This window comes from Lipophrys pholis (genome assembly GCF_963383615.2).
Source record: "Lipophrys pholis genome assembly, chromosome: 11".
Lineage (NCBI taxonomy): Eukaryota > Metazoa > Chordata > Actinopteri > Blenniiformes > Blenniidae > Lipophrys > Lipophrys pholis.
This window is the reverse complement of record NC_137631.1, coordinates 2,000,930-2,013,380: the sequence shown is the minus strand read 5'-3', so window position 1 is coordinate 2,013,380 and position 12,451 is coordinate 2,000,930. Positions and strand designations below refer to the sequence as shown.

Sequence of the window (12,451 nt, the reverse complement as noted above, 5' to 3'; positions counted from 1 at the left end):
CCATACTGTGGGGGCACAGCTCGGTTGGTAGAGCGGTCGTCTCCCTATCGGAAGGGTGCAGGTTCGATTCCCATCTCTGCCTGCCTACATGCTGAAGTGTCCTTGGACAAGACACTGATCCTCAAACTGCCATTGGCGGGACAGCGCCTTACACGGCTGCAGCCTCCACTTGTGTGTGAATGGGTGAATGTGATGAGCTCAGTAAAGCGCTTTGGGGCCGTTGTCAGAGAAAAGGCGCGATAGAAGTGAGTCCATTTACTTATTTATTCAGTTATTTACTGTACCAAACTACACTATGCCTTACTGTACTCTACTGTATTGTACCCTACTGTACCATACCACACTATGCCGTACTGTATTCTACTGTATTGTACCCTACGGTACTGTACCGTACCACACTATGCCATTCCATACTGTAGTACACCGTAAGCTGCCATATGGTACGGTACCACACTATACTATACCGTACTCTACTGTATCGTACCATACCACATACCATACCACACTATGCCGTACCATACTCAACTGTATCGTCCCATACTGTACTATACTATACCACATTATGCTATACCTTACTCTACTCTACTGTACCGTACCATACTGTACTACAATATGCCAAACTGTACTCTACTGTACCATAACACACTATGCCATACCGTACTCTACTGTACCATGCTATGGTGTACCGCATTGTACCACACTGTATCCTACCATATCGTACGTTACCACACTGTACTCTACCATATCGTACCAAACCACAGCATGCCGTACCGTACTGTACTGTACTGTACCACACCGAACCATATCGTACCACACTGAACCGTACCTTACCACACTATGCCATACAGTACTCTACTTTACCGTACTGTACCATACTATGCTGTACTGTACTGTACCATACAAATATATAAGCATGAACACAGAAGAAGCCATAATTGCACACAAAAAATTACTTACTGATACAGGACTGGAATGTATTTTATAAAGGAAAAGATGTTGATGAAGCATATGAGGAATTCCTAAAAATATTCAAAGAATTATATAATAAAAATTGTCCTATAAAGAAATACAGTAATATACATAACCACACAAATAGTCCGTGGGTCACCAAGGGGCTACGAAATGCCTGCAAAAAGAAAAATACATTATACAGACAATTCTTAAAGCATCAAACTACAGAAGCAGAAAGAAAATATAAAAAATATGAAAATAAATTAACTAATGTCATGAGGGTATGTACGAAAGAATACTATGATAAATTACTGGAGAAAAATGTAAACAATATTAAGGGTATATGGACTGTGCTAAACGGCATTGTGAGAAATGACAAGACCATAACTAATAATGAGGATGTGGTGAATGGTTTCAACCAATTCTTGGTAAATGTGGGACCAGATTTAGCAGCAAAGATAAAGGAACCAGAGACAACACAATGTGGGGACAGAGAAGATATGGGGTACAGAAATTCAATTACAATTTTTCTAAGTGCAGTTAATAATGAAGAAATGTAAAAACCAAACCTCTACAGACTGGAATGATATCGACATGTCAACAATAAAGACAGTTATTGACAGAAATGACAGACGAAGACCAAACAGGATTTATAAAAGGACGACAAACTCAGGACAATGTCAGAAGAACTCCGCATATTATAGACCAAGCACCGCATGAAAAACGAAGCACTGCATCGGTAAGTATAGACGCCGAAAAACATTTGATTGTGTAGATTGGCGATTCCTGTACCAAGTACTACAACGGTTTGGATTCAATAGGAAATCAAGACAATGTATAACCACTATCAGTCACCCACTGCTCGAAGGAGGATCAATGGAAGCTTGACCAACAGAATTAACCTACAGAGGGGAACCAGACCAGGATGCTGCCTGTCGCCCACATTATTTGCTCTGTTTGTAGAACCACTGGTGGTGCACCAGAATAGAGAACTGGAAGGTATCACAGGAAATAGAACGGAACATGAAAGGGGAATTTTGCTGATGACATCATCGCCTTCCTAGAGCAACCAACAAAAACCTTCCCACTATTGATGGAACTTCTGGAAACCTACAGACGCCTCTCGGGATACCAAATGAATATTACAAAAACTCAGATACTTTCACTTCACTACACGCCACCAAGAGAGATACTGGAATCATTCCATCTTAACTGGAGCTTAAAAAACTGAATATCTGGGGGTCACCATCACTAAAGAATTATCAACACTGTACAAAGAAAACTATGACAAACTAACACAACATATATCAAATGACATTCAAAGATGGTCCACCCCACCATTGGATCTTACCTCGAGAATCAAAATAATTAAAATAAATATACTACTTAAGCTTCTCTACCTCTTCCACGCTCTACCTATAGATGTCCCTCATACCCAATTCATGAGCCGGGACAGGATGATATCTGGACTCATCTGGGCAGGAAGGAAACCCAGAATCAGCTATGAAACTCTCCAGCTGCTAGAGGGTAAAGGAGGAACGGTCTCCCAGAACTGAAAGAATACTTCTACTCAGCTTCGTTACCTGATAAGCTGATAAAGACTGAAAGATTGAAGATCGACGGAAGACAAAAACTGCAAAAGAACTGAGAAAATAGATTGAAGCTCCCAACAGGATACTCCCCTCTTTTCTTTTCTTTGCTTTAATTATTTATTTACTTACCCTTTTTTTTTTTTTGTCTTCTCTTGTTTTGTTTTTTTAATATATCCTATTTCTGTCTAGATTAAGTTAACCCTCAACTACATTTGTACAATGATATACTGCCCTGGTTTTTTTCAGTTTGTCCTGGGAAAAAAAGAGACAAATCAATAAAGACCTTGTTGATGCCAGAGGTCAGAGGAGAATGTCCAGACTGGTTGGAGCTGATAGAACGGCCACAGTAACTCAAGTAACCACTGGTTACACCCGAGGTCTGCAGGAGAACGTCTCTGAACGCACAACACCTGGAACCTTGAGGGGGAGGGGCTCCAGCAGCAGAAGACCACCCCGGGTGCCACTCCTGTCAGCTAAGAACAGGAAACTGAGGCTCCAACCCCCACAGCCTCACCAAAACTGGACTATAGAAGACTGGAAGAACGTTGCCTGGTCTGATGAGTCTCCATTTCTGCTGCGACATTCGGATGGTCGGGTCAGAATCTGGTGTCAACATCATGAAAGCATGGATCCATCCTGCCTTGTATCAACGGTTCAGGGTGGTGGTGGTGGTGTCATGGTGTGAGGGATACTTTCTTGGCACACTTTGGGCCCCTTAGTACCAATTGAGCATCGTATTAACGCCACAGCCTCCCTGAGTATTGTTGCTGACCATGGATTAAGGCAGTTCTGAAGTCAAAAGGGGTCCAACCTGGTACTAGCAAGGTGTACCTAATAAAGTGGCGCGCGTGTGTGTGTGTGTGTGTGTGTGTGTGTGTGTGTGTGTGTGTGTGTGTGTGTGTGTGTGTGTGTGTGTGTGTGTGTGTGTGTGTGTGTGTGTGTGTGTGTGTGTGTGTGTGTGTGTGTGTGTGTGTGTGTGTGTGTGTGTGGTACATTTTTGGATTTATAATTCTATATTTATATAGATATTTATGAAGTGTATATATGGCATAATATATATATTTTGAAGTGCATATGTGGTATAAATTTATATGGATATGTATAAAAATGTATGTATGGTATATATTTTGGTAGCTGTATTATGTAATTATAAGGATATATGTGTACAAACTTAAGAATAGGTGATAAGGGGTGGGAAATTAAAAAAGTTTTGTATTTATTCCCACTCCTTTTTCGAACAACATGCAGTATTTTATGTATTGGGACTATGTTTATTTTTATATATTTTTTATATATACTTTTTCTTTCTTTTGTATGTACAAATAGTACCACACTGTACCCTACCATATCATACTGTGCCACACTGTACCGTACTGTACCACAGTGTACCGTACCACACTATGCTGTGCCATACCATATTGTACTGTGCTGTAATACACTATTCCATAGCATACCACACTGTACCGCACTGTACCATACCGTACCACACTATACTGTACTGTACTGTACCGCACTTTACCGCACTACACCGTACCACACTGTACCGTACCATTCCACACTGTACCGTACCACACTATACCATACTGTACCGTACCACACTGTACTGCACCGTACTGAACTGCACCGTACCGTACCACACCATACCATACTGTACCGTACCACACCATACCACACTGTACTGCACCGTACTGAACTGCACCGTACCGTACCACACTATAGCTTACTGTACTGTACCGCACTGTACCACACTCTACTGTACCGCACTGTACCGTACCACACTATACAGTACCATACCACACTATACCGCACTTTACCATACTGTACCGTACCACACTATACCGTACTGTACCGTTCCACTCTATACCGTACCACAGTATACCGTACTGTACTGTACCGCACTGTACCGTACCGTACCACACTCTACCGTACCGCACTGTATCGTACTGGAACATTACTGCTATGTGGAACCGCCTCCTGTCAAAGTCTTTACGTGGATAAAAAAGAAGAGTTGATGTCAGAAAGTTCCTCCGCAGAGCCAAACACTCAGAACTTCTCCGGACCAGTGAATCTTCTGAACTGTCAGCGTTGCAGCGTTGCGTCTCTGTCTCCTGTGACCTGGTTTTTCTTTTCGTTTCCACCAGGGGGCGATACTGGACGACCTGCTAGCAAACAGCAGCTACGTGGTCCGGGTCGTGGCGGTCTGCACCAATGGTCTGTATGGACGTGTGAGCGAGCCGCTGGCCGTCGTCATGCCCGTCGACCAGCCTGGTAAGAGTGACCGATACTGATACCAAGCCCGATACCCAGACCGATACCAAGCCCGATACTAAGCCCGATACCCCGACCGATACCCAGCCCGATACTAAGCCCAATACCCAGACCGATACCAAGCCCGATACTAAGCCCAATACCCCGACCGATACCAAGCCCGATACCCAGCCCGATACCAAGCCCGATTCCCATACCGATACCAGGCCCGATACCCAGACCGACACCAAGCCCAATATCCAGACCGAAACAGAGCGTAGCGTTCCGCTCTACGACCACAGGCTGTTCGTCCACAACTATGAAACATTTACTGGTGTATTAGTGATGGAGTTAACTGTGACAGTGGTGCAGTGGAGAGCACTCGTCTCACGGCAGGAAGGTGGCTGGTTGTAGTCCTGTGTGGTTTGCATGTTCTCCCCACGTGTGCTGGGAATTTCTCCGGTTTATATGGACACTCCATATACCCACATACATGTATATATAAAACCATACACACTGTGTGTGTGTGTGTGTGTGTGTGTGTGTGTGTGTGTGTGTGTGTGTGTGTGTGTGTGTGTGTGTGTGTGTGTGTGTGTGTGTGTGTGTGTGTGTGTGTGTGTGTGTGTGTGTGTGTGTGTGTGTGTGTGTGTGTGTGTGTGTGTGTGTGTGTGTGTGTGTGTGTGTGTGTGTCCTGGTCCTACATTAGCCCAGCAGCTTGTTGCTTTCTTTATATTTCATATTTCCATCGTCTCATTGACGTTCTTCTTCTTCCTTCACATCCGACTCTGTACCGTTTCCTTCTTCCTTCATTCACGTGTTTCTGTGGTTGTCTTTCTTCTGCTCCTGTGGTTCTGTGTAACTTCACTGGTCGGCTGAACGTTGAATAAACGAACACGTCTGGTGACGAAGGTTCCACACTCTGCATCCTCTTTCTAGATCTGGATCTCTGCTGACGGTTCCTGGTTATTCATGTTCACAGCCAACGAGATCAATAAAAGTCACGCTCTATCATTTGGTTGTTTTACGAGAAGAGGACAGTTGTTTAATTTCAACAGTAGTGAATTAAAGTCAGACGCTCTAATACTTTCCTACACAATGCAGTAGGAAGTTTAAAGTTTTTGAGACATTTTGACCGATTGAGGAGAAAAACTTATTATGAAATAAAGTTCGAGAACCGGAAGACGTCCAGTGGATTTACAAATGTTTTTCTGTCTGTTCAGCAGTAATCTAAAGTTTTCCGTGATGCTGTAGCAGCTTGGCCATGTAGCTCAATATTATCATATAAATATATGTATTGTCATATATACTGTATATATATAATCATATAAATATATGATGCGAAAAACATTACAAAATCACAGCATTCAAGTGTAAATTGAGATGCGCTGATTATTACTTAGTTTTTAATCTCCAAACACCATAAACCCTCTAAAGTTTCATTGATTTGTAAGTGAGTGAAAAACTGTCCGCTTTCCTTCTGCCAGCATTTCTCAATGTTTGAAATAAAACTGACTTATTGCTTGATTGATGTAGAACTTCCTGTCCAGGACAAGTCAAACCTCGGTGATGAAGTCACGGTTCTTCTTCTGGTTCAGGAACAAAGCAAACAGTTACTGCAGGAATTGTTCTGGAGTGAAGAAGAGTTTTAGTTTCAGCCGCAGCTTTAATTCTGCCACCAGTTTTCTGTTCATGCTTCTTCCTCCTGAGTTTCTACCTCAGCTTTTATTGTTTGACTCCATGTTGGCGCCGTTTCACACCTTGTACACGCCTCACCTCACGCTTCACGTGCCGCTCTGCGTCGCCACGCCTCGCTTAGCTGCCAGAGGTAAGACCACATCCAGACCGTCTCCACCTCACTTCCTGTCCCCGAGATCCAGACCGTCTCCACCTCACTTCCTGTCCCCGAGATCCAGACCGTCTCCACCTCACTTCCTGTCCCCGAGATCCAGACTGTCTCCACCTCACTTCCTGTCCCCGAGATCCAGACCGTCTCCACCTCACTTCCTGTCCCCGAGATCCAGACCGTCTCCACCTCACTTCCTGTCCCCGAGATCCAGACCGTCTCCACCTCACTTCCTGTCCCCGAGATCCAGACCGTCTCCACCTCACTTCCTGTCCCCGAGATCCAGACGGTCACTTCCTGTCCACTTCCTGTCCCCGAGATCCAGACCGTCTCCACCTCACTTCCTGTCCCCGAGATCCAGACCGTCTCCACTTCACTTCCTGTCCCCGAGATCCAGACCGTCTCCACTTCACTTCCTGTCCCCGAGATCCAGACCGTCTCCACCTCACTTCCTGTCCCCGAGATCCAGACGGTCACTTCCTGTCCACTTCCTGTCCCCGAGATCCAGACCGTCTCCACCTCACTTCCTGTCCCCGAGATCCAGACGGTCACTTCCTGTCCACTTCCTGTCCCCGAGATCCAGACCGTCTCCACCTCACTTCCTGTCCCGCCGTGTGCTGCTCAGCTCCTCACGCTGCTGCAATACTCTGTGTCGACTTCCTCTGATCCTCCAGGGGGGCGGAGTTTATGAAGTTACACTATTAGAACATAAAAGTTTGCAGTTTTTCAGAAATATTGATGATCTGTAATATCAATAATCGACCCGGCTGATAAAGTTGTCCATCGCTGATATTAACAATTATTGATATCAATGATTATCGGCCCGGCCGATAATCAATATTGATCCTCACTAACATTAATAATCAGAAATATTGATAATCGGTAATATCAATAATTGACCCGGCTGGTAATCGTCTATCCCTAGTTTTATTTTTTTTAATTGACCCGTCTTGTTTTCCAAAGACGATAAAACAGAAAGATTCCTCGCAAATGCTTTTCATTGGAGTTTTGTGTTTGTTGTTTTGTGTGTTCTGTTGTTTATTGTGTGTGTTGGTGTGTTTGTTTTGTGTGTTTGCTGTTTTGTTTACTTTGTTTGATTTGTGTTTTGTGTGTTTGTTGTTTTTGTTGCTTTGTGTGTTGTTTGTTGTGTTGCTGTGTTGTTTTGTGCATTGTATGTTTATGTTGTTTGTTGTTGTGTTGTGTGTGTTGTGTTTCTGTGTTGTGTTGTGTTGCTGACCTGCTGTTTCCTGGCGTCGTCTCACAGGCTTGTTGTTTCCACCAGTTCAACGCTATGGCGTCAATTTAGTGCCAAATTCACAAGCACATAAAAAGTGTAATCACACAGTCAGACACTTTCTGCCCCGTGATGTTGAGTTTTGGCTCTTTGGGGGCGGGGCATCGACGGCCTGGTAATCCCCCTCCTTTCTGATTGGTCACTTTAATCGTCACTGTTTCCTGGTCAGAGGTACAGTCGGTACTATCGAGGCTGAGAAAGTCAAGTGTCGGACTGTGATTACAGTTTTTGTGTGCTTGTGAATTTGGCACTGAATTGACGCCATACGACTCTTCCTCTCCACCTCTTTTCCAGTTGTTCTTCTGTTTGAACCTAATCAATCATAACTTGGCGGTTTTCCTGACTGATCTTTCTGTTTCTTCAGAAAATCCTCCGGATCCAGATTCAGATCTGTTTGTTGACGAGGTGAAGAAAGTTTCTATATTTCCTTTATGTTCCTAAAAGCTGCTGTTGCTCATCGCCGCCTTCACCTCTTCCAGAACTATGAACCGGATCCGACCTGGAACCAACCGGGACCCACTGAGGACTACGCTTGGATCACTACGGACTTAAAGACCACCACAACCCATGGATCTCCAGTCCTGCCTGCTCCTGGTGTCGCCACCACCACGGAGTCCCACCAGGAGAGACCCCCCACGGATCGTCTTCCACCGCAGAGGTCCACTCAGTCTGGACGCCACGTCGGCAGTTCTGAAGAGACGACGCACCGCAGTACCAGGCTGTGGCCACCAGATGTCACTGCGCTGCCAAAAACTCAAAGTACCGACTTACAGAAAGCGTTGAGTTTCAGTTCTGGGACTCCGTCCCGTGAGAGAGGAGGAGCTGGACTCAGTACCAGTCCTCCTACTGAGACTAGCTTCAAGTCCAAAGGTAGTAAAAGTATTTTGGCCCACGGCGCCCCCACAGGGACCACAACATCGTCCTCCATCGAGGCTCAGACCGATCCAGGTCTGGCTGGGCCAGTGAGCGAAGACACCACGACCCAGAGGTCATCCAGAGGTCATCCAGGGATCCAGACAGGACCTGTCCAGCCGTCGTCCTCAAGCACAGACGTCACGCCAACGTCCACTACGACCCCCGTCTGGTTAAGTGACGTCCTCATGCAGACCACACAGTCGATGTCCAACGGTGAGTCTCCCTCCCCCTCCTCTTCCTCCCCCCGGTGTGGCACTGCTCCTTCCACCTGCTTGCATGACCCTCGTCCTCCCTCCGCTCTGGATTCCCAGCATGCCTCCGCCACGCCTAGCAGAGACCCGGCTCCCTCCTCAGCCTCCCCCCTGCCTCCCCCCCCTCACCCCCCACAAGACCCGGCTCCCTCCTCAGCCTTCCCCCTGCCTCACCCCCCACAAGACCCAGCTCCCTCCTCAGCCTCCCCCCTGCCTCACCCCCCACAAGACCCGGCTCCCTCCTCAGCCTCCCCCCTCCCTCACCCCCCACAAGACCCGGCTCCCTCCTCAGCCTCCCCCCTCCCTCACCCCCCACAAGACCCGGCTCCCTCCTCAGCCTTCCCCCTGCCTCACCCCCCACAAGACCCGGCTCCCTCCTCAGCCTCCCCCCTCCCTCACCCCCCACAAGACCCGGCTCCCTCCTCAGCCTCCCCCCTCCCTCACCCCCCACAAGTCCCGGCTCCCTCCTCAGCCTCCCCCCTGCCTCACCCCCCACAAGACCCGGCTCCCTCCTCAGCCTCCCCCCTGCTTCACCCCCCACAAGACCCGGCTCCCTCTTCAGCCTCCCCCCTGCCTCCCGCACCTCACCCCTCGCAGCCCCGGTCCAGCTTTGAGAGCGACCTGGTGTTCCCCGGGTTGGCCGGTAGCGATAGCTCTGGTGGTTCAGTGTCTGGGTCTTTGGGGGGTCTGTCAGGGTTTGGTAGTACTCCTCCGCTCCGGACCGAGCTGGACTCATCCAGTTCAGATGTTTCTGACTCTTCCTGGGACTCGTCCGTCTCCACTCTCTCTCCGTCTCTCATTCCGACGCTCCAGCCTTCAGTTCTTCTCTCCACTGATCTGATCCTGGCTAGCGCCGCTCCGGGCTCGTCCTGGTCGCTCTCGGTCGGGTTCGGGGACTCCAGGTACGCTACGGGGAGCACGGTAGAGTCTTTCCTGCCCGAGATGAGTGGCGAGGGTTTTCCTGTAGAGGGCGACGTGGACACGGTGTGTGGCTGTTCTCTGGAGCCGTCGGCGTCTTCTTCCTGGCTGCATGCGTCGCCACATGTGCTGCTGCCGTCCTCGGCTTTGGACTCTGGTGGTTTGGGGCTTCTTCCTAGCGGGGGCGTCCTTCGGGCCTCTGGTGATGCTCAAGACGACCTCCCCCGCTCGGTGTCGGTGCCGGGCTCTGACGAGTCGTCTTCAGACCAGGTTCTGCTCTCCCGTAGCGCCGTGTTCTTTCCCTCCTCCTCGTCTTCACACTCCCGGCTTCTCCTCGCCGCCCGTAGTGAACTGCCCATTTCTGTTGCAGCGACGCCGTCCACCGTCATGGACTCCTGGTTGACCTCCGCCCTCCCTCCCTCACCCGCAGCCCCCCTCCACACCTCGACCTCCGGAGGCCGGGTCTCAGACTCTAGTAGTGCCTCCGGCTCCGCTCTGCTCCCTGATTCCCAAGATGGCGTCGATGAGGAGTGGGAGAGAGTTCAGAGCTCAGCGTCCGGGGAGAGCACGCCGCCTGACTCCGCCCCCCCGACCACACCCTCCGAGTCCGGGCAGAGTCCCGAGGACCTGGACCAGGAGAACTCCTCAGCGTTCTACTTTGAAAGTGGTAGCGGTGCTAGCACCTCGGAGGTTGCTAGCACCTCGGAGGTTGCGAGCCCGACGACGGCGGCCATGGCGTCGGCGGCGCCTCCGTCCCGGCCGCCGGGCAGAGACGAGGAGAGCGGCTCGGGGCAAGGCGACGGCCTGTACGACAACGACACGTCTTCGGACTTCAGTATCTCAGAGCGCGCAGAGAGAGAGTCGGACCAGGAGCCAGTCGAAGGTAAAAAGAAAACAGCCGTCGATTCCTGGGAACGGGAAACAGAATCCACGGGATCGCCGACCGTTCTGGACTAATCCATCGTCTGTCTCATCTAGCATGTCAAGCTCATGAAACACCAACCTGACCATCACTTCCTTCATGGTCTTCATCAGCTTCACTTCACTTCCACTCATTTGTCCATTTCCTGAACCACTTTTCTATTTTATCCGTGACACACTGAAGCTACTCAATTTCTCCACTAGAGGGCAGCAGCAGTCCTTCACTCAGCAGTTTCCTCTGAACTCTGCATCACTGCTTCATTTGCTTCACTTCCACTCCTCTGGCCATTTCCTCAGCCGCTTTCTGGTCGTCTGTGACCAGAGGTGGAGAGAGTACCACAATATTCTAGGCAAGTCAACGTAAAGAAGTAGCTTGCATAAAAAGTACTCAGAGTAAAAGTTACTTGGTGTTTTGAGGAGAGCGGTCTCTCCTGAGCGGCGCAAGAGAGGCAACGGCTGAATTCTGTTCATTTTGTTTTCTTAACTTTGTCGTCGGTAAAAAGAGAAAGTTGAACAAGAAAAACAACCGGCTAGATAAAGTTGTTGATTTTAATGAGAGGAACTACTTTAGTAATTCTAACATGCAATATTACTAATTTACTCATCTTATTTTTTTAATTTTTACTCAAATAGATATGATTGAAAATATAGAATAGTACGATACTTTAAAAAAAAAAAAAAAAAAATCATACCTGAAGTTCTTCTCCCAGAATCCTCTGGGAATCAAACGTAGGATCCAGTTCTAGTTGTTGACATTCGTCTCTAATAAAAACCTTCTTGGAGGAAGTTCCCTGGTTTGTTGACATCTCAGCATCACAGAAACTCCTGAAGGTTCCCGAGGCTTCGTGTCACAAGATCTCGTTTGTCCACTGGATCTCTCCACTTCGGGATTCTCTGTTTTTTTAAATGTAATTCTTTGACCTTGTTCGTGACACAGAATTGAAAAGGAACAATCCACGTCGTGGGCCAATTAAATTCCACAAAAAAGGCTTGTTCCTGGTACTATAAAAGCATCCCCTGATATGTTTATTGGTGCATTAGTTCCTCAGGAATCCGTTACTTTCCACAAACGTTCCAGTTGGAACACTGAAGTTACTTGATTTCTCCACCGGAGGGCAGCAGAGTCCTTCAAGCGTCTGTCTCCTGAATCTGCTTTCCTCTAAACGAACCGGATTGTTCTCGTTTCTTCAGCCACTGAATAATCCGAACAAAGTGTGTGTCGAAGGTTTGAATGAGTTATTTTGTCTAAAGAATCAACAGGAAGTGAAGTTGTTGATTAAATTTCTACATTCTGATTTTTCAGCAGCGATGTTGTCGGGAGCTTTGGAAGTTGGCACAATGCCTCAAAACCGTTTGGATGAAACGGCGCCAGAGTTTTGAGAGTCTCAGGAGTTTCAGGAGTTGTGAAGCAGCTCGGCCTTGACTCCTCCGGGAGGCGATGGAAGTGGCGGCTGCTGGAGAACAGGAAACATTGAAAACACTTGAGCTATTATGTGAGATGAAATCCCTTCAAATCGTT

The 12,451-nt window shown here is 47.8% G+C and overlaps 1 protein-coding gene across 2 annotated transcripts in view; it reads left to right on the top strand.

Annotated features, from left to right (window-relative positions):
* The window catches only part of ptprz1a (protein tyrosine phosphatase receptor type Z1a), a 72,470-nt gene that overhangs the window by 33,664 nt on the left and 26,355 nt on the right, over positions 1 to 12,451 (top strand). Inside the window, exons 10-13 of one of the 2 annotated variants that reach the window (XM_080474938.1) lie at positions 4,685 to 4,811; positions 8,292 to 8,332; positions 8,407 to 9,055; positions 10,382 to 10,894. In XM_080474938.1, the coding sequence (XP_080331064.1) occupies positions 4,685 to 4,811; positions 8,292 to 8,332; positions 8,407 to 9,055; positions 10,382 to 10,894 (1,330 nt within the window). The remainder of the gene's footprint in view (positions 1 to 4,684; positions 4,812 to 8,291; positions 8,333 to 8,406; positions 9,056 to 10,381; positions 10,895 to 12,451) is intronic. The other variant, XM_080474939.1, reaches the window with a different exon arrangement.